The following is a 25,826-nucleotide window of genomic DNA, read 5'->3' on the forward strand; positions in this document are numbered from 1 at the left end:
TTGGCCAAGAGTCCTGAAATCTCAGCCAACTCTCACGGGGGATTTTATTAAACAGGAAAATATTGCAAGTCATCCTAACGTTGCAAATGAGTCATGAGACGCCTTAGGAAACGCTCCCCTGGGACAGACATGCCACAGATGAGGAAGCCGCCAGGCCACTCCCCCAGACAATTTCTCTGGAAGAGCACAGCCCTCATAAAGGAGGTCTCTCCAGACACCACGTTATTTTATCCTTTATCTCACAGGGGGAGCCCCAAAGCTGCGAGAAGGGCAGCGCGGAGCAGCGGCAGAAACTTCCCAGCCGGCTGTTTCTGTACCGGCGAAGCAAACAGGAGATCATGAGAGAACTTTAAAGGTAGGGGAGATACATTTCCAAGTCTATGATTTAGTTTTTGACCTTAAAAAATAATCAGAATGTAGATTTTATTGTCAAATTTGTAGTTCATGTGTGAAGAGTAGAGATCTGTTCTCAGGATGGGATCATGGTCATGAAGAAGTTCCCCCAATAAATGAGATGCAGAGTTGTCAAGAGCCTTGCTGCTTTGGAGCAGGATTCAGAAGGAAGAGAGGAAAGTTGTAGTCTACTTTGTCTAATTTAAACTTTGAATGTGTTTTCATAAAGAGTTATTATGAAGAATTAATGAGAAATGAACCAAACAGTATGAAATGAAAACTGAACTTTCTCAAGCCACAGGTAAAAGCATTTTTCTTAAAAGGAGAAATAAAAAGTAGCATGATATAAGTAGTGATCTAAGCAAATGAGTAGTTGGTGTGGTTTCCTTCTGTGCATCATAAAGATACCATTCTCAGTAACTGGGTCTGATGACTGTGGGGGAGTTGTCTCCCCTTATGCTTCACATCATCCTGTTTCCACTAAGCAAGCAAGAAGGTGTGCTTTGGAAAAGAGTGGCACCCTTTCTCTAATTTTGCCTCTCTAAATAAATGAAGTGAAGCTGCATATCACAGTACAATACGTGCCCCTTTGCTTTGATTGTGGTAGGAAGTTTGATCCTGTCTAATTGGCTTTGTTAGAGAAATAGAAAAAGGAACCAAGCACAAAGTAAGTTCAGTGGTAGAGGTGTGTGTTGTGGTGGAGCCAGAGGAGAAGAGGAAGGAGAATGAAGTATTTTTGGATGTCTTCACAGTGGCCTCAGGTGTTTTCTAGATTTTGTTTCTACTATTAACATGCTGCCCAGGGTTATGAAATACTACTACAGTCTAACTTTGTGCTGACAGATGCACAGCCGGAATTACTACTGACATTGCTGTGCAATTCCTCTGAGCAATAGGGGATTTTTGTCAGTGAGATTGCTGAGCAGGCAGCAGTCAGTAGGGTAGACATAGTTATAGAGAGGGACTAATCAAACCTCGGAGGAAGTCAACAGAGAGGGAATAACTTCAGAGGAAGACAACAGTAGAATGTGTTGAGTACAAAGGGCTGTTTAATGCAAAACAAAATTAAGATGAAAAGACAAGGGAAACTTCTTTGGACTCTTTTCTTTCCTTTGATTTGCCACAACTATTCCAGCATCACTGAATCAAGTCCTACCAAGCTAGGCAGACAGAAACACATATTTGTAAAGTGGCAAAGTATGGGTTTCTTAATTTATGGGTCTGGTCTTAAAAGTTTTTCCATTACTTTAGGTGATGCTCACTGATTTACATCAGCTAAGGAATCTGGTTGGTACTCACTCCACATCTTGTCCTGCAATTTGAGAGGCACTGAAAATTTTGCCACAACTGCAAAGGCTTGAAGGTCTGAATCCCTCAGACCTTGGAGTTTGACAAATGAAGTATGAAGGCTCACTTTAGAAAGTGTATATGAAGACAGTACTATGTTCTTTGTGGCATAAGATACCAAAATGCATTTTTAGGACTAATGGACAGTTTTTCTGTGGTAGTAGTCGTGATTAAAAAGAAAAATCTTTTGTGAAACTATAGTGGTCACACTTGATCCATTTGATGCCAAAGTTATGCTAAACCAAAGCAATGATAATCACTGGTATATTAGTAAAATGCAGTTTTCAGAAATGGTTTTCTTCATTCAATTCTGTTCATTCTGTTGGTAAGGCTGGTAATTATTGGGGATTAGTACAGCGTCGGATGGGATTGCTGTATTTTCCTACTAACATATGCAGGAGGAGGGGAAAAACACTAATTAGGAAAGCCCAGGGCAGATGAAAAGCATAAAATAAATTAATGGAATGCTTGTGTCAGCAGTTATGTATCTCATCCTGGAATACAGTGTGAGGAGGCACTAGGGTTGCATTGTTGTGGAAAACTAAGCTCTGCAAGGAAGCCAAGTGCTCCAATGAACAAGAAAATTTATAGTTCAGTATCTGACAGGTATAGAGCTATTCACAGATGGATTAGGAAGATGAATTTTAAAGCAAATTAAAAGCAAAAAAAAAATTGCATCAGAAAATTCAGATGCAATTATGTTCCCTTATCACAATATTTGCTACTGAAAATACCAATTTTTGAACACTGTGGGTAGTGTTTCAATATTCCCTAATACTTTTTGTTTTCTCTGTTCAGGCACATAAGGAAGAAGACAATCCTCAGAAAACAATGGAAGTGAACGGGCTTACACCAGTGCCTCATTCCTATGACTATGATCTCATTGTCATTGGTGGAGGCTCAGGAGGTCTGGCAGCTGCCAAGGTATGAGGGGGAAAATACACACTTAGATTTCCTTGTAAGTAGGTGGATGACGTCCTCAGTGTCTTGGATTTGGTATCTTTAACCCTGTAGGGGCACAGCACTTTTGCCTGATCAGTGAAATTTCTTTCGAGGTTAGTGCCAATTATACAATATTCTTTTCTTTATGTTCTGAAGAAGGAACTCGTGGTATACTCCTTAATATTCCCTAATACTCCTTTCTAGACTGAAACTTGATCCCCACTCACGGGAGATAATGCTGTTGGAAAACTGCAGGCAGATATCTTAATAGTGTTTATTAGTAGTTGAATTTAAACTCAAAAATGAAAAGGTTTTCAAAACTATTCAAAATTAACATCAGGAGGTATCTGCTTTTGTATAGAAGTACTATCTTCTCAGACATAGTTGTGTATCTTGTTTTAGTTCTTGGCAATGGGGGAGAGTGTGTGATTTTTGAGCTTGCATAGATGGAGATTTTGCCTATACTTAGGCTATGGTCTTACCCTTCATTTCTAGGGTCTGGTATTTCCTGCCTGTAGCCAGAAGAATTATGGGGTTGGGTTAGGATATTGCTATTAGAAGCATTTCCAGCATTAATTAAAATAATTCACAGTGGTGCAAAATATACTAGCTCTTAGAGCTGTCATTATCGCGAATATTTTAAACTTGCAGAAATTTAATGTAAGTCAGTAGCTCTCCTTTTCTTCAGTAGTCAAGCACGTTGTATCTCTTCTGTCTGTGGTAGGATTAACTATTTAGAAGTGAATTGATAATTCCTGTAAATAAAACTATTTTGTTGTTCAAGACTTGGAGCTGTATTACTCCTCCAGTCAGGAGCATTTCTTTTGTTCTCAAGAAGTGAAGGAGGTCGTTGCAGAGTGAAAGAAAATGAGGAGAAAATATTTTAGAATATTTAGAATAGCATTGGATTCACAGTGAACCCTGCCCCTTTAGAAGTACTTGTGTTATAATGGAAATGTGCAGGGCTGAGTGATGGATTGTAGATCCATAGTCTATTTTGGTAGTTTACTGCTTTCCTATCGACTGTTGTCATGATGTAGGATTGAGGATTGAAGGTAAGATCTATGAAAGTTCTGAGACCCACAAAGAGAAGCAAACACTGATTTTCAAAGGATGGAGATGTTCTGAGACAGGAGAGAGTAACAAGGGTAATATAGAGTTTGCAGTAATGCAAAAATAGTTTGCAGCAATAAGAAGCCAGCTGTTGAAATTTCCATAAGGAGACTGGCTGACACAGTGATGTTTGTTGCATCATTTTTCAGGACAGAAAAGGTGTGCAGTAGGAAGATGAACTGCCTAATTCCTTCAACTCAGTGTGTAAAGTATATTGATTTCTCAGTGTTCTCAAGTGGTTGTTGAGTAGAGCAGAAGATGGTAGATCAATAACGTCAACATCCCTATCAGTAGTAATGTGTGTATTTCAAATCAGTTTCATGTAGTTGAAGTGAAACTGTTTAGCACACATAAACTTCTCACTTTTACTTAGATTGTTCAATATTTTTAAAATAATTGACTGGCAGTGCTTTAAAAAAACCCAAACCAAAACAGAAGAAAACCCAGCTGCGCAGATAGTTCCAGATATCTGCACTCAGGTATGCACCAGTTCACCTAGATTGGTTAAATGTGTGCTTTTCACTCTGACACATGCACCTTTGTGTGCACACATCTTCCTCTCTACATTGTGCCCAGAGCTTGTTACTTTGGAGGCAATTCTCCACAGAGAGTGCCAACACTGCCAGGCTGACTTGGTACAAGCCAGACTCAGCCTGGTGCCAGGCCACTGCTCTCAGTTCACACAGAATAGCTCCCTGGGCAGCCTTGCTGCACTCCTGCAGCACTGCATTGTGCCCCAAAAGGTTTGAGAGCCTGCAGGGCAGGTGTGTGGCTGTGGGCAGATCACTCAGCAGAAGTGGTTGTATCTGTGTGTGATCTCTACCAAGGGAGCAATGCAATGCTGTGCTGTGTTCTGTGTAGCTGAGGGAAGCTTGGGAATCCATGCATTCTGCTTAGCTAACCCTGGTAAGGCTCTTTGGAGCAGTGTTTAAGAGTTGTCATCATAAAGGAGCTTCAGTGACACATCTCAGTCCCTAAAGCACCTTTCTGAACTTTCTCAGAGGTGGGTAGGAATTAGCTTCTTGGCCAGACTAGATCTTTATTGCAAGTGGAAATCCAGTACAGCAATATTTTCCAAAAGTGTCTATAGCCTGTGTTATTTGAGGTGTGATTTGCATGTTGCATGAAGTAAGATACATTTAAAGCTGAAATTCTGCTTGTCAAGTATTTAACAAGCATTACTGCTAGCAGAATGCTGAAGGCTGTCCAGCTCCTCCCAAACCAAACCCAAGGCCTTAGAGTAATATCCTGTTCCTATAGCTGTTACTGCTTCCATGTGTAAGAACTCCTCATATGATACCAGCATAGTTGTGGCTACTCCAAGCAGCAAAATAGTTCTCAGTGTGATTTACAGGCATTAATTGTAGATTTGCTAATGAAACTTCTCAGGGGAAATATAGCATCATAGAGTCTTTAAGGTTGTCATGCTTGGCCATGTGACTGCTTGTGTCATTTTCTGATCTATTTTCAAACGAATGTTGGAGAAACCATCTTTAAAGGGAAAACTGGATTAATTAGGAATTTGTTAAGTAGGTTAAAAGTAAATGGGCATGTTGGGAAATAGTCTGAACAAAGTGACAGGATGGAAGAGTGAAGAGAAGGTTGGAGTCAGTCTCCTGTGTATCTGCTGCTGCCATGGTGTTTTGTAGCAGGATGAATGCCATTTTTTTCCTTTCATCTTCTTTTTCCTACTGAATGCACAGATGAATTCAGAGGATTAAGGACTGTCTGTTCCCTTGAAAATCATTCATTGTTACTTAATTAAAAGTCACAAAGCTTTTCAGCATGATGTTATCGTCTACTCCAAATTTAACTTCTAATATTTGCATATGTGTCTTATTTAATTTATTATGCAGGAGGCTGCCAAATATGAAAAGAAAGTGATGGTGCTGGACTTTGTCACACCTACGCCTCAGGGAAGCTCATGGGGTAAATTTCTCTTCATTGCAATCCTGTTACAAAGAAGCTTTGCTCAGAGATTCTGATTCTGATGTTTGAAATCTGCCACACTGATGTGAAAACCACATTCTGCTCCTTTCTCTCAGGTCTTGGAGGAACATGTGTAAACGTGGGCTGCATACCTAAAAAATTGATGCACCAGGCAGCTTTACTGGGGCAAGCCTTGCAAGATTCACGCAACTTTGGGTGGCAGTTTACAGAAGAAGGTAAAGGTCACTTTTTCAATTTTGTCATTTGCACTGAGAATCCTCAGGCGATTCTGATAATCAGGTGCTTGTTGCACTGCAGCGTGTGCTGACTTTAAAAATGTGCTGAGGCAACTTCAGAGAGATAACACATAAATTGAAGCACTTTTCAAGTCTAAAGCCATGAGCCTTGTTGCCTCCATGCTTTATCTGTTTGTTGATAGCTCCTAAACATGTTGGTAATTGATGAGACTTTTAATTGCTGTGAATGAAAGCAATGAGGTACTGCTCCATTTCTGAATGTTCCACAATATCTAAGGAAATACTCCAGAATGCTGTCTGACAGAAACTTCTTATAGTTACAAGCAAGGATTTCTTTTCCCTACGTGTCCATCACTACTACGTAAGAAGGAAGGTTTGTTTTACTTTTATTATCTCTGATATGCATGGTTATAGGATTATGACTTATTTAGGCTGCAGTCCTGTGTTTGGAAGCATGCAGAGGCACCTCTCAGACATGCACTGTCTTTGTTGAGCAGTGTCACCTGCTCACAGCTGTCCATATAAATCTGTCAATATAAAACTGTCAGTAATTCAGTAAGTCTTAATTTTCAATGTTTTAAGTCATGCCTATTGCACTGCGGACCTCTCTGTTATCTGTGCTGATGTAATTCTTTGAATTTCAGTAGATTTACCCTGAAATAAAACAGGAGTAAGACAAACCCAGTAAGACTGGGTCATGGAAAGAATCTGTTTGAGAATGAAAGTTTTGCTGTGGAAAAAGAAAAACTCAGACTAAAAGATGAATCTCCCTCTTTTGTTTCTGACAGTCAAACACAACTGGATGACTATGACAGAATCTGTTCAGAATTACATTGGGTCACTGAACTGGGGCTATCGGGTTGCACTGAGAGACAAGAAGGTCACGTATGAGAATGCATATGGAGAGTTTGTTGGGCCACACACAATTAAGGTACTCCATAGCCATTGTTTGCTGTGTCTTCCTGTAGTGCTGTCTGAATAGAAATGCTTCTCTTTAAATTTTTTAAATAGAATAATTTTTGCTGTAGTGGGACTGTAAAACACTCACTTTGCGCTAATACTTTGTATGCAGGCAACAAACAAAAAAGGAATTGAGAAACTGTACACAGCTGAGAGGTTTATCATTGCCACTGGTGAACGACCACGCTACCTGGGTATATCTGGAGACAAGGAATATTGCCTTAGCAGGTAAAACCAGGAATATGAAGTCATTCCTTGTGTGTAAATGCTTCCCCATACTGAGGAGCACAGTCTGCTTGAAAGAAAACTCTGTACTCAGGTATTAGGGGAAGTGGGAATAGCATATCTGCTGATGTTATTAAGTTGTTAGAAATCTCTCTTCATGCATTGGGGCAGTCTTGAAACTCAGCACAATTTTTTTCCCAACTACTCAGTGAAGGTAATTCAACTTTTGAGAAAACTGGTTTTGAGTGTCTGGTTAATTGCTAATGCCAAGCAAAAATGTTATATGAAGATAAAATGTGTTTTCATATCAGAGTAACTTTTGAGTTAGTTGATGTAGAAACAGAGTTTGGAATTACAGGCTGGCAAACCTAAAGCAATGAGATAAATAACTGGCACAATCCCTCTGAAACCAAAACACCATGTGGTATGTTTCCCTTTTAATAAGTAGTAATGATACTTTGAAGTAGCTTTCAGGTGAAGGAGTCAGGAATCCCAGAGTTAAAGACTATCAGATTGAGGCTGTCTGTGTAATCTTCACTGAGTTCCTTGGGGTATAGGAGCTATGCTACAGCCTTTCATTGCACACTCACATTTTATCCCATCACTCTGAAAAGAGGGACACTTCTTTTAGACTGAAATCTTTGGAGAACTGTATTGCCAAGCTTTATCTAAGTGTCAGCTGAGTAAGCATGGTGCCTCTATGAGTTCTGGCTTTGTGGAGAAGCCCTGGTTTTATAGCCTAGGTCCTATAGCCTAAAGTGTGGTAGGACTGATGTAGCTTAATGAAGCAGCTGAAAGAAGTGAAAAGCAGGCAAAGGAGCATGTTTTCCATAATTTTATACTTCTGTCTTTGCCTGTTGCTGTGGTTTGTTATCTGTGTATATCTGGCATTGTGTAGAATGCGTTTGTAAAAGGGTAAGTCTTCAAAGGGATGATATTTTATCTTAAAGCTGAACCCCTTCCTCTTCTAGTTTTCAGCAGCTAAAATCTGCAGCAAAATATTCAAAGCAAGATTCAGAGGGTAAATAAATGCCTACCTTTTTCAACAATCTGTCATAAATTTCTGTTTAAAAAACCCTCCACTTTTTTGTGGTGATTTGGAGTTTTTATACTCCTTTTTTTTTTGGTACATGCACTCCTAAATATAACTTTTTCATCTGTCACACACTGATTTTGTATTCCAGATGAACTTCCAAATAATTAAGCAGGGTTTTTTTGGTGAGAATAAAGTTCTAGTCTTACAGAAAAAACTTAGATAAATATAAAAAAAATACATTTTTCTGACTGCATCTAATTTCCTTTTTCTTTTTCTTTTTCTTTTTTTCTTTTTCTTTTTTTTTTTTCTTTTTTTTCTTTCTTTTTTTTTTTTTTTTTTTTCTTTTTCCTCAGTGATGACCTTTTCTCTCTGCCTTACTGTCCAGGGAAAACCCTGGTGGTTGGAGCTTCTTATGTTGCCTTGGAGTGTGCAGGATTTCTTGCAGGTCTTGGATTAGATGTCACTGTAATGGTGAGATCCATTCTCTTAAGAGGATTTGACCAGGACATGGCAAACAGAATTGGAGAATATATGAAAGAACATGGAGTCAACTTTATTAGGGAGTTTGTGCCAATCAAGGTAAGCTCAAAGTGACTATAATTGATTGGGATGTACCCATCATAATGTTTTCAGATGTAAATTATTTTAACTAATACAAAAGTTGAACTTTTATTACAGTATCTCCTGTGTCATAGAATGGGTTAATTTTTGTTTTAAACTAACTCCGTGAAACTTAATTGAAAGTTAAGTTACAATTAAAATTTTGTGAGATTGTGAAGTTCATTGTTTATATCAGAATTAGCTGGATTAGTATAAATTGCACTGAAAATGTTACACCTGATTGTCCTGGTTCTGCAATCCAGTTGTCCTAAAATCTGTGAAACTTCTTGCAGGCCCATAATTAAGCAGATACATAATTTCCTCTAAGATCAAGGTCCAGTGCATCATAAATAGTCCCATTTTTCATTGCCACTTTCCAAATTTTCAGCCAGCAAATAGCGTTTATATGCTGAGGATTAGTGGATTATCCAGAAAAGTTAACAGGATTTAGAAATATCCATCTGCATTGTTTACTTGGCAGAGTCCTTAAACACTTGCTCAATTTTTGTTGAATTCACTAAGAGTGCTTATGCAGCTACTTACCTGCATGTATAGGTAATTTCAGGTGGAATTTAAACCAGATTAGAAGTTCTGGAGCTTTTGTAATGCAAAATTGCCCTATCGAAGACATCAGAGGGTGCTAACATTATTTTTCTTTATCTTTTTTTACAATAGCCCTTAATTCTTTTGAAACAGTGAATCATGTATTAAGCAATTTCAGTTTGGTGTTAAACCAGTGTGCTGCCGAGTTCAACACTTTGGGGAATTAAAACATTAAATTCAGTGAAGACTGTTCATTTCCACTCTTGGCAGTGTCAAGAGCAGCTTTAAAAATACTCTTGCCAGTTCCTACTGTGGGTCTGAGCCTCTCTCACAGAATGAGAGGTGCTGTGAGAAGTCCAAATGGATGTTACTAGGAACTTCGTTTTTATGCAGGTTTTTGTTACATAAAATCCCATGCTGTATGAAAAGTAGGGATGATCATTTATGTTTTGTTGCAGACATAGCTTTTTGTAAGCTCTAATGGGGAATGAGAAAGAAGGAAGCTATTTTTAGAAGCACATCATTTCAACTAAATGGCAAGCAGGCTCCTCCAGATACATCCTGTGATGAGCAGTCCATTGCCAGTCACAAAATGCACTTCTGTGCAGTTTACCCTGTCCCTTCACTATATTCTCATTGATTTCAATGGGAATAAAATATTTGGCCCTGTTTCTGATTGAGAATTAAGTTCCTGGGTAGGTTTTTAGCAGGTTTTGTCGTCTCTTTCAGACATTGTGTTTGAAGTCATGCATGTTGTGCTTATTAAAACTCTTTGTTGGGACTTTTGAAAGCGGAAGGCGAATTATTATAAATAATAATATATTTTCTAAATTAGAAAGAAGGACAGGAATAAAAACTTCATCAGAAACTTTTTTCCTGCTGCCTCTAAATATTGAACATGAAATAGAAACAAGGGTGTTGTTAAAAAGTACCTTTTCATCTGTAGGATGAACACTAAAATTTCCCAGAATTTTATTAAGTTTTGCATATTTACATGTCTCTTGTATGTACTGCTGAGGGCTTTCTATGACAGTGGCTTCCCAAGAGTGGAGGGAATGATGGAAGCACTTGGAGAAAATGTCTGATGGTATTTCCAGGCCTTGTAAAAGTTTTCTTCCTACTCAGTTCGTCTGTCCCCCATGGATACAGCAGGTTATATGATGGGCTTGGACAAGAACTTAACCATCAGTCCACTTTTATAAACAGAAATGAGATTTTGTTGTGTTGGTTGTAAGAATAAATGCATTAAACATTAAAAAAAAACACATTAAAATATGCCAGTAGATATGTAAAGAGTAAGTGCCTAATTTTAGGTCATGGTTAAAACTCTCTCAATGATATGTGGTGGGAAAAATATGCATTTGTATATTTTTATTTGAAACTTTTTCTTTTTTTTTTACCCCATCCAACCCCCAAAAGGTTGAGCAGGTTGAAGAAGGAACTCCTGGAATACTGAAAGTTACAGCCAAGTCCACAACAGGGGACCAGATGATTGAAGGGGAATACAATACTGTAAGTCCTCTCCATATGCATGAAGAATGTGAAATAGCCTTCCACTAAATGTTGATATTTTGTGGGGTGTTTTTATCCACATTTAAAAATTATTTTAGTCATTAAAATATGCTAATTCCACACAGTCAGCAGGTAATTAATCTGGAAATAAAAGTCTCAAATTTAATGGTTATTTTGCCTTGCCAAATCAGTTTGCGTGCTTTTGAAACCTGTTTCTTACCTTAGGGGTGTAGATAAACTTGGTCCCATGGAATCAGTTGCAGGATTTTTTTTCCAGTGGGATATTTGTAATAAGTACTGATTTATAGTAGTTTTCGTAGTAATTAGGGCATGTTTTGTAGTTAGCACAAAACAATGGTCTGTGCAGGAATTAAACGAACAGGTGAGGTGTCATCTCAAGACTTGTTGTTGACACATCTTCACAAACACAGCTAATGCCCCGTGGCAAGTCAGTCAGGAAACTTCATTACGTCCTTGAAACAGTCAAATCACAGTGTGCAAGTGTGGTATTGTATGTCTGATTGACTATTTCCATCACACCTCACTCCACTCATTTTCATAGGCCTTGATGCTGAAAGGAGGAAATAAATTGTGAATAGAGTATTTGGAAGCATAGAGGACACACCTCAGTGCATCTGGGAGCCAATAATGAGAGAAAGTTTAACTGTGGCAGCACAGCTATTGCACAGGGTTGTGATACTGGGGTTTTTCTAGTCCATAGTAGTGAAAACTTTTTAGCAAAGAAGTCAATACCATCCCTCCATTAAGGAAATGTTTGGTTTCTTATTGTACATCTTCACTGAAATGCTGTCACTCCTCATAGAAGCTGTGAGGTGTGTGTGCTGCATTTTAAGACCTTCAACTCTGAAGATGAGTGTTTGATCATATGCAAGACTTGAAGGAGATCTTGGGACTCTTTCATGATAGTTCTTAGTTGTCATATGAGAACATGATATAGTTATCTGGGCAGTTGTCCAAGACTACAAAGCATGTAGCAATTTTCCTTGTGATAGCAAGAGTTGGAACTTGATTTGTTAACGTAGCAGAGTTGACAGGATGAGCAAGAATTTGACCTGGTCTGAACAAATGTTAAAAAAAAAATATTCTTTGACAGTGACTTGGCTGAGAGCCTATATCAGTAAATTATATTTCCAGATCAAAAAATGCTATTTTATTATATTTTTATTTGCTTAAGCATCTGAGTTTCTTTCCTAAAGAGCCCTTTCCTTATGGAGCATTTTGAAGTCACCTGCTCTGGTAAGGATATGAGATAACGCCTTGGTATAAAACTGCAAGGAATAATCTGTCCCTAACTGATTGGTTTACAGTATTCTTGGGGTATTCTTCTAGGGAAAGCTATTTGCCTGCTTTTAATCATGAGATTAAAACCTGGTACTGTTTGGTCATGGTTGTAACATGGTATGTCCTAAAGTCTGTGAATGTACAATGGGTAACAAATGCATTCACCTTACTGTGACCAAACCTTAGGTACTAATCTCTAGTGTATACTGAAGATAATAGCCAAAGGAAAATGCACTTTTGAGGTTTAAAAAATCAGTCATATACATTGCTGTTTTGCAGGTGTTGCTGGCAATTGGACGAGATCCATGCACAAGAAAAATTGGTTTGGACAAAGTCGGCGTGAATATCAATGAAAAGTAAGGACAGATGTCTGTGTACCACTCACTGCTGAGCTTGTGTCATGTACTGTTACAATGGTAGCGGTGCAGAGACATCCAAAAATTTTGAGGAAGAACTCATCCTCTGTTTGTGTACACTTGGATGGAAAACCTTGTAGCAGATAACTGCATTTTCTCTCATAGTACTGCTACATTTGCTTTTTTGTTGCTGAAATGTCAATTTCTAATTCCTGGGAGAAAAAAAAAGTGTCTGCTTCATTCTTTCTAGATTTACAAGTCTATCTTAGCTTCTTCCAGTTACAGGGTTTCCTAGGATCTGTAAGTTGTTCCTTGTACTCTCTTTTTCTCATCTCCTTGCTTTTATCACCTCTTGGAGCAAAAATCTGTTTGTTCATACAGGCTTTTAGAGCAGTGAGTTTTGCTTATATTTTAATGTTATGTTGTTTTGAAAGATAAGGTTCAAGTAGTATTCCTTAAACTCCCAGGTGAAATTCTTAATGTGTTTTAGGTTTTGGAGGGTTTTATTTCTTGCCTTGAAGCAACCCTTGGGTACAAGCTGTGTCTTCTGTAGAAGAGTATTTGGTTTAATGTAGTGAGGTTGTTGCACCAGGGAGTGGAGCTATCAGCAACATTTTCAATATTGGTAACTAAAACATCTTGCAGGCATGTGGGTCCTCAGAGATCTCCCCTTTGAAGAAAAGACAAGGGACCAAGATCTCGACCGGTGCAGAGTTTTTATATATGAATGCAGTAGCCAATGTTGTCAAGGGGAGCAACTGTGATATTCCAAATAAGTGGAAATTTGGGCCCACTAAAAATTGGCAGACCCATGTTGGCTTGTAGAACAGTACACATCTTTCTGATGTCAGGACACCTATTACTAGCTTAATAGGATGACTATAAAGTTATTCACATGAGCTGTGTAATTTTTAACAAGTGCAAAATTGAGGAAGTTTTGTTTTTAATATGGGAATTGCCACTGGTCTCTCAAGTAATTGTGTGATTGTTTCTGTGTCTGTCTGATTAGGTTTCCCTTTTACATGTGTTTCCTGTGGTGATTACTGCACTATCTCATTTATTGATGAAGTAGGAAATATTAATAATTAAAAACTTCCGTTAGCTCAGTGCACTTAGAGCTAAAAAGCTTGCTGGCTGTCCCTTAGGTAGGGTGTGTAACAGCTTGGCCTGGCTCTGTGTAGGAGCCTGAAGGATAAGTTTCTATAAACAGCTTCAACCACTGGACTGAAATTTCAGTAATGGAAAAATTGTTTTGTCCTACAAATGGAGTGGGAGAAAGTCTCTTCCTGTCATGCCTGAAAGTTGCCAGTACACAGCTCAGCTGGTGGTAGAGGGTGTTTCAGGGGGAGGGTTATGCTTCTCCTCAGTGATTCAGGAGATGAACTGCACCTTCTCAAGCTACCTCCATATCCAGTGTGTGAATTCCTGTAGTTTTGGTCAAATTTGCCCTACTTCATATTCCTGCCCAAGACTGCAAGATCATGAATATGAATTCTTCCCCTCATACTTCACATACAAGCCTTTCTCTTAAAGCTAAGGGGCCTGCAAGATTATTTACACCTCCAGCCTTCACAGCAGAGCACTCAGATCTTTTTTCTTGTTAATTCCAATTGCAGAACGGGGAAGATTCCTGTCAATGATGAGGAGCAGACAAATGTGCCCTATATCTATGCTATTGGAGATATTCTGCAGGACAAGCTGGAACTCACACCAGTGGCAATCCAGGCAGGAAGGTTGTTAGTTCACAGGCTTTATGGTGGAGCAACCACTAAGGTAAGGAACCAGTTGCCACAAAACACTGTCACTGCTCTGCTTCTAAGTGCAGCATTCAAGTCTGCTTGCTTATGGAAAACCCAGTAGAATTTTAAGGATTAGCTTTGATGATCATTTTAATTTCCCCCTGGCAAAGATATCAGTGCAGATGTGTTCGGCTAATTGTGTGGGATGAAATTAATACCTTAGGATTAAGCAGTAGTCTTTTTTTTCCCCTATTAAGAGAGTTTAGTTTTCTCTCAGAGTATAATGATAATGAAATTAACAGAGATCATTTAACTTGTTTTTAATTCTACTGCCTTCCTTTCCCATCCTGTTAAGAGCTTTAACACCAATTCAAAGGCAGTTTACTAAACCTACTTACGGTCCCTAAATAGAGTGGAATAGGAGTTTGTGATGTTCTTAATTTTCAGTGTTATTTTCACAATTTTTTTCCACCTCTCATCTGTATACTTTCAATGTAATATGCAGTTGTAATTGTAGTTGAATGTGGACACAAAGGAAGATCAGATGGACCAATAACTCAGCACACGTTTATACCTGAGCAGTTGAATTAATGGATTCAGTGTTTGTTTGATACTAGTGCAGTTCTGGGTTTCAGCCAGGTTATGGTTGTTCAAATGGGGGTAACATGGGTACTCATTGACACCTGATGTTTAAACCAGAAGGAAAGGAGAGTGCCTTTAAAGAACTGTTACATTGATATGGTTGCTTATCTCACCTTCATAACCATATGGCATGACCATAAAGGTTTCTCCCTTTCAGAGAGTGCTGTATTCATAGCAAATTCAACTATCAGCCAGATTTACAGCTTGATTGAGTTGTTTGTTTTATGTTGGCAGATATTTCAGTAACAGAACCCTGAATCAGTGTGCATAATGTCATTGAATTAGACAGGCAAGATTTAAGGAACTGTAGCAGAAGCCAAATTTTTTTTATTGCTGTGATGCTATGGATATGTCTTAATTTACATTTTATGCCGGATAAGTCTCTCAAGGTACAAAAATTGTTATGCTGCCAAAGGAAGCATTCTTGTTCAGTGAATCCAAGGAACGAATAACTACTTAAAAAAATGGGAGTATGGGTTACACTGCCTTTGTAACAAATCTGGAGAAGATGATTGAAATGTAATGAGGTGTTATGGGTAGGTGGGGCAAGAACAGTAATCAGCATCTTAGTTGGTCCCCAGTCACAAAGGAAATTAATTAGAGTTGAAATATGTAGAAAATAAAATTGCTGGAAATTAAACAGAGCTGACCAGCCTGCTAGTCCTCTATGGCAGAATGACTCATTTGGTGGATATGGGAAGAGCAGTGGATGTTTATTTTGAGTCTAGTAAAGGCTTTTGACATTGTCTCTAGAGCATTGCCATGGACAAACAGATGAATTGCAGGCTGGGTGAGTGGGCAGGGACGTGGGCTCAAAACTGGCTGAACAGACAAACTCAAAGGACTGTGACCAGCATTCCAGAGACCAGCTGAAGGATGGTCACTGGAGGTGTGCCACAGGCTTGGGTCCAGGGCTGTTTGACATCTGAATTAATGGATCTGGATGATGAGAACAGCTGCACCTTCAGAAAGTTTGGAGATGGTACAAAACTGGGAGAAGTGACAGGTTTTCACTGTCCCCACAAATGGCTGTACTTCATGTCTTTGGTTCTTTTGGCATCACCTAGGCCACAGCTAATGAAAAATGAGTTTTGAATGGTAGTGGTGCCCTTGAAGCAATCCCAACTAAAAATAGCATGCTTTGTAGAAGTGGTTGAACAGGCTACTTTTTATCTCCAGTTTGACCTGTGATCTGGTACATTTTTAAAATGGGACGCTGAATTTCCTTTTCCATTTAATCCATGCATACTAATGTTAGTGTGGGTTTAAAATGTCTTTTTATTCTTGCTCTAATTAACACCTCTGGAATAGGCAAACACAAAACTATACCTCAGTTTAAGACAATTTAAAAAAAAACAAAAAGAGCTTTCAGAATTGTGAATAATCAAGCTTTTCTTGCTGTGTTTCAGACTGCTGTATGCTGGTTTTATTACTGATGTTGTGTGGGTTTTCTGTTTTGTTTTGAATGCCATATAGTGTGACTATGTGAATGTTCCAACTACTGTATTTACTCCTTTGGAGTATGGAGCCTGTGGGTACTCTGAAGAGACCGCAGTGGAGAAATTTGGGGAGGCAAACATTGAGGTAAATGCCTTAATTTCATCTGGGTTTTAGTCTTCCAATTTGTAATTTGAAATAATGTTAAGAGTCAATTAAAACGGCATTTTGTGCTGTGATGTAAGGGCAGGTAAATTTTTTGTCTTCCTTGGCTGTTCCTAGACGTGTTATGAAAATAATCCTCAATTCCAATAGCTCTAATTGCAGATATGTTCTATTTTTGGCAAAGAGGGGCTTAAAGGTAGAATATTTGGTTTAAAAAAAAAAAAAAGGAGAAAAAGGGTTTCTTTGTGTCTGCAAATACTTCAGGATAAATTTAAGCTGGATATGTGCTGGAAGCAACATGCTGGTTTTAATGACAAAGTGGGTCTTTTGTACCTACAGCATGGCAAATTCCTTACATTACCAAAAAAAGTGATTTTTACTTTATAAAGCCAAATGTTATGCTCATTTTTCCTGTTTACTTTAACTGTACAAAGAGATATGTGCTTAATTTTACTCATGTGAGTAATCCCTTTTCATTCCCTGAGATTGCTGGTCAGGAGTGAAATTAGACAAATACAAGCATTAAGTGCCTGAGGCTGTTCCTCCAAAATGCTGTACTGACAACACTGCAGAAAGCATGAGGGGAGGAAATCTCACAATAAACTGAACTTTTATGTCCTGCAAATATCACCTGAGGAGCATTATTTACAGAAATAAGCAGGCAAGTGGTAGTGCATGATGCTGAGAACTTGTCCCCCTCTTAGCTGACATTTTCTGATTTGGAATGTGGAGAAAAATAAGTAAATACAACTCAAAATGTCAGTGTGCTAAATACTGTTAACCTGACCACAGGGTAAAGGCTTAAATGCTTTTCTGCCCACAAAGTTTGTATATACCCAAATCAAATTTTTGTTATTGAGTGAAATTCTTGATGTTATGAATGAAACACTGGACCCTTTATTCTGGAAAATGCACTTTTGATTTTCAAAGCATTTTATTTTTAAAATGTGCACCCAGAAGCATTTGTGTTCTGGCTAGGTCCTCATTTAGTGTATTCTGACCTCTTCATTTTGTCACTTTATTGGCTTTTGTTTTTGCAAGCCTTGGTAAGATTATTGAGTCACTTGTGATTTTGTAATTTAATAAGAGCATGTAATTTAATAAGAACTGTGTCCTGGAAGAGTAATATTCTTATGGCTTCTCCCTTTTTAATTATTGAATGACACTAGTACTTGTTTTGTATATTTCTGTTTTTGGCATTCATTAAGGGAAAAGAGCATGATTTCAGATGTTCTAAATGCTGTGTACATTGCTCATTATTTAGGATAATCTGGCAGCTTTTGGAAGATCATGCTCTCTGCTTGGAAGTTATACAACTCCTTTTTAACCTATGTTTTATTTCCAGGTGTACCATAGTCATTTCTGGCCACTGGAGTGGACTGTGCCATCCAGAGACAACAACAAATGCTATGCAAAGATAATTTGCAATATTCAAGATAACGTAAGTGCATCTTTCCTTCCAGGGAATACAATATCTATATATTTATCACAGGAACTGTTGATGATACAACAGCTATAAATAGGTTATTATTAACAAATTTAAATTAATTTAAATTTTGCCTACCTTTTGAAGTGTAATAAATATTTATAGTGATGCATACTTCTGTGGATACAAAATCATCCCCCAGTAAAATACAAAATTCTGCCATCCTGTTTGTATATGGTACTTCTTCCATATATGTAAAACAAGAAGTAGAGATCTTTTATACTGTTCATTAACTTTGAGAAGTGAACAAATCAATGCATGTAAAAATGGTTCGGAGTTTTACTGGTTTATTCTCTCCTCCCCAAACTGTGACATTCTTTTCTGGGAGACTCTTCTCTCTGAAATTGAGGTCTCTCAGTAACCATCACAATTTGAAACTTCTCCAAACTCACGTGTGCTCATAAAACTCTTGAGCTTGTTCTAACAGGATAATGTATCTTGCCTGCACAAATCCCGTTTAGGGTGGTAATGCCAGGATTATCCTTGGAGTAGGATCAAATTTCCTGGCCATGGAAATGTACACTACCTGCTGAAGCAAAAGCAAAACTAATAATTGGTTAGAAGAATTGGTGTGCCCATCTCAGAATGATCATCATCTGTTCAATAAAATTTAGTTGATTTTAATAATATAAATTATTATGAAGAGTAAAGTTCTATTGAAATGCATTCCTGTTAAGAGGGTGGCATAGCTCTGTAAGAAAGAGTTTTTTAAACTTTTTAAAGTTTTTTAGAAGTTTTTTCCTATAAGAAAAAAACAAAACTTACTCTACCTATATTCATTTTTCTTACATACAGATTTATCTTCCTGCATAAGTCTTTCTAAGCATCATGTCACCATTTTGTAAAATTTGCATACTTGTCAGGTTTTGCCCATCCTCTTTCTGGAGGAGTTTGCAGTAGTGTGGAAGGTATTTTAGAACCTTTGGCTATGCCTTAATCCAAAGTTACTTAAGAAAATGCAAAGGTTTAGCAGTGATATAAAGTGTTTAATTAATTTATTTTCACTTCTTGTCCTGAAAATTTGAAATGTGTTTAAACATCTAGGGGTTATGTTGAAAGTTGCTCTGGAAAGAGAAAGTAGTTCAGTAACTGTTTAAAGCTCTTACTGGCTTGGTTTCATTACAATGGTTTTATTTTGATGTATGTCCATATTTTTAAAGGAGAATAAGGATAATTCCATTTTACTTATTACCCAATTACAGCTTTTCTTTTTCAAGTGAACCCTGTGGTAAATCTCAGTCCTCAGACTTACTGAAAGAATCATAATCTTTCAGTAGTATCCTCTATACCAAATATATGTGATATTTAGCAGGATGAGCAAATAACCTGTGATACTCAGCTGGGCTCCATCCACTCACCAAAATGTGATTAATTCCCTGAAGGCCACTAAAGCCCATGGCAGTTGATATATGCTAAATTTTCATGTGTCTCTCTTTAAGAAAAACAGATCAGGTCAGTACAGCTTGTTCTGCTGGGTGTTCTCTGAGGGTGTTGTGTGCAGTGTGATGTGTTCTACAACTGAACAGGAGTATAGATAGAAGTGTGAATGGTACCTTCCTTGTAACTGGATGGGTTTTTTGCCAGTCTCCAAGTATATTATCTCCCACTGAAAGCCAACGCTGCCACAAGAGTCATTGGCAGTTCAGTGATAATAGACTTCTTGCCATGTCTGATTGGCCACAACCTCAGCCTGTGGTCCTCTACTGTGAGCAACTCTCAAACTGAAAATTCTTCAACAGCTATAGTCCACGTGGACACCTACCACAGGCCCTCATACTGAAAACCTTCATGCAGGGTGCTCACCTTTACTTAGGCAAGGCATCTGTTGGCATGAGTGGAATAACTCACCTGAATAAAATTTCAGACACATGTAATTGAGCATAGACCATGGAGTGGGTTACATTTGCATGCTCTTGATGTACTGCTGTATAAAAGTTCATAAGAAAGCTGACTCCTGAGTTCCTAGTTAAATCTTTGGAGAGAGAGAAAAAAAAAATTACACCATCTCACATCTGTTGGGGCTAATGGTAGTTCACATTTTAGTGGTTACATTAATTTGTGATACATTTTGTGAGCTGATTAAATTATATACTCTGAATAAGAAAACACGTTGTCTAAAGAGAACTGAATTCATGACTGTGCTTGCATTTGATTATCTTTGTCATTCAGGAGAGAGTCATAGGTTTCCATGTCCTTGGTCCAAATGCTGGAGAAGTCACCCAAGGGTTTGCAGCTGCTATTAAATGTGGGCTGACAAAAGAACAGCTGGACAACACCGTAGGAATTCATCCTGTCTGTGCAGAGGTTTGTATGCAAAGTCACCTCAAAGCCCATGGCATTCTAGGGTAAGGTGTTAGGAATCTGAATAACAGAGCTCTGTTAAAGAGGTCCAAATTTGCAGCAAGGTAGCGGGGAGGAAAGGAGAGGAAATGATCTGGTTTTAATATTTAGATTTCTAACACTTAGGTTTAGTCTCAGATATTTAATTTTATTTTTTATTGTGTTCATTTGTGAAAAGTTTATGGCTTTCCTTAACCCAGTTCTCTCTCTACTGGGGAGTACAGAATTTTTTATCCCACTCAAGGTTGTGAAGGCTTCAAATACTATTTCTGCTAAACTGGTTGTCAAAGCTAGATTAGTGTACTCAAAATAGGCCTACAAACTGGTGCTGGAAAAGAGGACCAGCTACATGACAAATTTTCTATTAAACTCTCTCCTCTTAAAGGTCTTTTATTTATCCTGTAGGCCTTCAATTCATGAGTCCACACGAATATTTTTTCTTCTTTTTATCTTGCTGTTTCTCTTTAATGAAGAGCTCAATTTTCTCTAGCATATGTGGGATGGCTCCTCCCAGATGTAAATCAAAGATTGATTGTAATTGCATTAGGACCAGTTTATATTAGCTGAGGATCCCTGAAAGCTTATTTATGACCTGTGTAAGTCTTTGTACAGAATCTCAGGTTATGTTTGATGTAAAGCATTACAAGGGTGCACCAGGATGTTGCTCTGCAGAAGTGACACCCACCTCTCGTTTCCTACTTTCAAGCTGGTTTAGTAAAAGCAACGTAATAAGAACTCCATAAATGGAATGGACTGCCAGAAATCTGAATCATTCTCGAAGCATCCACAATAGAGATTCTGGTCTTTGTAGTACCATCTAGTGGTGTCCTTGGGGGCCCTTGAAGAGGGGTAGCAGGTCCTTATCTTACAGGGGGCCCTGTGGAGGTCTCTGAGGGAGGTGTTCAAACCTGTGAACTCAAGTGGGCTATTAGCATTTGCAGTGTGAAGAGAGGATGAGAGTCATAATTTATTCTGGACATCTGAGCTGCTAAAATTGAAACTGAATAGAATGATGATTAGACATAATTCAGGGAGGTAATTTCAGATAATCATATTTGTTCGAGTGGGGGAGGAAGAAATTGGCTCAGGAGAAATACACTATTTAAAAGCTCCAGGGAACAGCAATCATTTTTACTGACAGTCTTCAAAAGGGTTTTTTATGCTTTCACTTAATTTAATCTCTTGAGCAGTAAACAAAAATCAAAGTGCAAGATGGCACTCTTTGATTAGAAAAATGCTTGAAAACTGGGCTTTGTGAGGAATGAGGATATTGGATGAATAGAACAAAATAATTTTTTTTGTTACATCCCTTGAAAAGTTAAAGAAAACTTAAGTCTGATTTGAACAGGAGAGGGGCAGTGTTACAGGATCAAGTGCTGACATCTTCACTGGCACTAGTACTAATCAATTGCTAAGTCTTCTGTGAAACATGGTTTCATTCCACTTGAAGAAGACCTTAACACCAAGGGTCTCATTCTCACTGCTTACAAATTAGAGCCGGATTTCCATTCTCTTCTTGGAGCGTCATTTTATTCTGCAGAAAACAGGAGCTCAGAATGGAATTTCTTGTAAGGTTAAGTTCAAATAACTGCAGGCACAGAACTGGTAGGACCTCAGCCCTACAGAGAATTACGTCTCAGCCTCAGCTGCACTGTGCTGCCTGAAATTCAGGGAGGTACTATCAATCATCTGTGATGAAGAGAAGTTGTCTTCTGAAAGCTGGGGTGATTCTTCCAGGTAGCTAATGATGGCTTTCCAGCCATTGGATCTAAGGCTTTGTCTTCACTTAAGTAACGAACAAATTCTGTCTGAAAAATGCGTGTTTCCAACAATTATCAAATGACTCCAGCTGGCTTACTAAGTAGCAGGGTGGTCACCTCCCACACCTGGAGCTTGCAGTCTGGCCAGCAGGAAAGCAGATAAATTTTGTGCTTTTTAATCTTGGCCTTTTGAAGTAAAATAACAATAAAGGAAGACTCCCATATATTGTCAGGCTGTGGATCAGAAATAAAGTCTTCAAACCCCTCTCTCACCATATGCCCTATATTTTAGATAAGTCACTGTTTCTTCTGCCATATCTATTAGGCATGCATTTTTCTTCCTGGTTTGTGTATAATGCTTTACATGCTTATAGAAAGTGGAAGAGGTTTATCATTTATTGATATTGTTCTCTGAAGAGCTGCTAGCACCCTTAATGCAGCAAAGCTTCTACTGAGAGAAGTGTAGGTCTTTCTGATCCCCATTATCCTTAGATACTTCAGTGTTATTTGCATAGCTGAAATGTATATGTACTTTATTCTATTCTATTCTATGCTAAGTTTGTTCTTCCTGAGAGATGGCTTTGATGATAGCTAATTATTGCAACTTTGAAGCATTTAGAGAACAGTGGTTTTGATTTCCTTTTTTCTTTTCTGTGTTATATGTATGCAAACCCATGCAATTATTTGCATAGTAAAGTACCAGTTTCAAACAAATTTTTGTAGAATTTTCCTTCCCAAATTTTACTCTGTTAATCTTACAACAATTATTTAGGAATAATATATATATTATTTTCTTTAATGTGACTTGAAAGCAGTAAAGATTGGAATTTTTCAAACTAGTTTTACTCAGTGTTTTCATAGCTATTGTCAAGAGAACACAGATCACAGACATAATACCTTCATCAGCAAACACTTCCACATTTCTATAATGTCTAGAAAGGCACAAAGGCAAAATTCTCTCCAAATGCCCAGGCCTTGAGTTAACTTCACTTTCCCAAACAAAGAAGTTTTCTTTGAGCCATAAAGACACTTATTCATTAGGTGTACTGGAGTTTATTATTGCTGAGCTTGTTCCCCCTGTAAAAACTTAGGAGCATTAACAGAGGTGGTATAAAGCCATGTGACTTCCTTAATTCTTTATTTTCCACTGTAAAAGGAAGAACATAAGCTAAATGAAGAAAACAAAAGTTATTTGTATGCAAGTGTGCTGTTTAACGACAAGGATTTTAAAAGTACGATTTTCATTATTACTTTCTTACTTTAAGAAATGGCCATTGTTTTGAACATCATGCCCAAATTAACCCTCCAGAAAAAAAAAATATCCATACTAAGAGTCTTCTTTCTTCTTTGTCTCAAGGTATTCACCACCTTGTCCGTGACTAAGCGTTCTGGTGAAGACATCACTGTGAGTGGATGCTGAGGTTAAATTCCCCCATTCTTGCTATTGCCAGAGCCTGACTTTCATCAAAGTGTCTGGCTCCTGCAATTCAGAGCGAAGATTTTGGGACCAGTCACCCTGGGACGCCTGCAGGAATGTGTAGAGCTTAACCTGGACATTCCATCAGCCTAAGGAGAAGAGCTCTGTGGGAGTTGGTCACTCGTGGTGCCTGGCTGGCAATTAGCAATGCAATGGGAATCTTGACTGTCAGTTGGTGTTTAGCAGGGCATTTAATGAATGCTTTCATGAAGTCATAGCCTGAAGCCTGCATTGTCTGGTGGGCAGTGATGGAAGAACTGCTAGCACAGCTGGACAACAGCTGTTTGGTTTGGCTTTATTCCTCTCTAGTGTCTTTCCTGGACATTCCTTTCTAGTTCTTTTCCAGAACAAAGAACTTCTCAACTCAGAAAAAGTCCCCCCAAGTTCAGGTAATTGTATCAGATAAAATAGCTCCTGTGTTCTGGGTCATGACACAGCAAATGCAAGGTCTCTTCATGAGCATGCACTTCACCAGCTCACATGCCTATGGAGGGCAAGCTCTACTTGTTTGATCATGAGGAAGAAAAGAACCTTGGAAAAAAGTTTAGTACCACCTAAAATAACCTATTTCTTGCCTTCCAAACTGACTCTGTTGTGACTTTTTGTTTAGAGAGCCTTGTTTGTGAAAACACTCTTCTCAGTGAGAAAGGAAAATAATTTATTAAGGCGTTTTGATAGAGAAAGTTGTTATGTTTCTTCCCTGAAATCGTGCATATAATGCAGATGTGATGATCTTAGCTCTTCTTGAAGCTTATGTGATTGTAATGAATCAGATTTGGAGCTGACAGAATTCCAATGTTGAATGGATTGTACAAGAACTCTTTGTATTTACTCAAATTCATTAAATTTGAGTAAATTTCTTTCTTTCCAGGTAAGCTGCTGTAAATTGCACTGTTTCAGGTCTAAACTGGCCACTTTGAACACAAAGGTATTGAGATTTCCTGGAGATTAGTGAACCCTTAGAATCAAAAAAAAATAACAGCCAAACAACACTCCCCTAAAACAACCAACCAAACAAACTCTCCAGCCGAACTCCAAAAGCCAATAACAAAAAACCTGTTGTGTAGAAATGGTCTAAAAGTTATGTTGAGTTCCATGTGTGCTATGTTTTATATTTCATTAAGGAAACAATACTTTTAAAACAGAGGTTTCTGTGAAAATAGCAAATTCTTGAATATCCCTTCTGTGTTGGATAAGCTGCATATTTACTTGTCAAGAAATAGCAAAAATGCCTCTTTGTAATGGAAATGAATGTGGGGTTTGATCTGTTTTTCCATTTCCCTCTCTTTTAGCTGAAAGGTTCAGATTACTTTTATTAAATGGTTCTTGGGAGTTCAGTAGTGTGGTGTGAACAGGGGGTGAATTCCCCAGCCCTGTGGGCAGAACTCCTCATGCCTCAATTCCTGCCTGGTAACAAATCCTTGTATTTCTACTGAGATTTCTAAAATAGTGTTGTAAGTTATTTTTATAAGCCCATACATAACTGAAGGATTTTTAAACATGTTTTGTATGGTATCTAGAATGCTCTGTGATGGTATTTTTCTGGCCAGTTGAATAAATAAATCGATTTGCACAAGCAGATGTTCCTTTTGATGCCTCTTCCAAGCAGACACCAGGTGACAGCAAAGCAGCTTTTTTTTCAAGGGCCAGAAGAGAGCACCGTGATAAACCCAGCTTGATGTGCCTTTGTCTCTTGCATTTTGGTGGTAGATATTTCTCTGAAAAACAGGGTTTGAGGCTGTTTCAGGTGCATTGTTTTGCAGGTTAAACATTTGAGAAGGACATACTTAAAAATAAAAGATAATTAGGAGACAAATCTTTCACTATTTGCACCAGCTGCCTGAAAATCCAGGAGTGCAGGTTCCTGATCAGTTGGGCAGTGTAAGCTGCTCGTATTTAAGCACATGGATAGCAGCATTTTCAAGCAGGTGTGTAAGAAAGGCAGGTCCTGGAGATCAGGATCCTTCATTTCCTGTAGGGAATAAAGATATGTATGAGCTTGGCTTTGCAAGGCTGGACCTACACATACCTATTCTCATGGGTCATGTCATCCATCATTAATGATGCATGTTTCTACACTAATTGCTTACAGTTCCATAGGTGTTGGGTTTAATGACTTGTATTTTTACTTTGAGTTTAAAATTGGGAGACATTTTTTTTGGTAGGGCTTTTTCTATTAATTCTCCATAAGGAAGACATTTTCAGGTGTGTATTTATGGCACCTGTGCATGATGATAGAAGTACATAATATATTATCACATAAGG

General features: G+C 38.2%; 1 protein-coding gene across 1 annotated transcript; it reads left to right on the plus strand.

Annotated features, from left to right (window-relative positions):
• The first annotated feature begins 237 nt into the window (after positions 1 to 237).
• TXNRD1 (thioredoxin reductase 1) lies at positions 238 to 25,137 on the plus strand. Its single transcript, XM_066319950.1, has 14 exons — positions 238 to 355; positions 2,539 to 2,664; positions 5,652 to 5,724; positions 5,841 to 5,960; positions 6,770 to 6,912; positions 7,054 to 7,169; positions 8,556 to 8,781; positions 10,765 to 10,857; positions 12,439 to 12,515; positions 14,132 to 14,288; positions 16,373 to 16,480; positions 17,844 to 17,939; positions 20,154 to 20,288; positions 23,442 to 25,137. Exons 2-14 carry the CDS (start codon positions 2,572 to 2,574, stop codon positions 23,502 to 23,504), a joined length of 1,500 nt encoding a protein of 499 aa, XP_066176047.1. The 5' UTR covers positions 238 to 355; positions 2,539 to 2,571; the 3' UTR covers positions 23,505 to 25,137.
• Positions 25,138 to 25,826: the final 689 nt, after the last annotated feature.

This window comes from Sylvia atricapilla, chromosome 5 (assembly GCF_009819655.1).
Source record: "Sylvia atricapilla isolate bSylAtr1 chromosome 5, bSylAtr1.pri, whole genome shotgun sequence".
Classification (NCBI taxonomy): Eukaryota; Metazoa; Chordata; class Aves; order Passeriformes; family Sylviidae; genus Sylvia; species Sylvia atricapilla.

Coding starts and splice junctions, on each gene's coding strand:
- TXNRD1 (XM_066319950.1), top strand. CDS start 2,572: ATGGAAGTGAACGGGCTTACACCAGTGCCTCATTCCTATGACTATGAT. Junction 5,725..5,840: donor GCCTCAGGGAAGCTCATGGG/GTAAATTTCTCT, acceptor CCTTTCTCTCAG/GTCTTGGAGGAACATGTGTA. Junction 12,516..14,131: donor GGCGTGAATATCAATGAAAA/GTAAGGACAGAT, acceptor TTCCAATTGCAG/AACGGGGAAGATTCCTGTCA.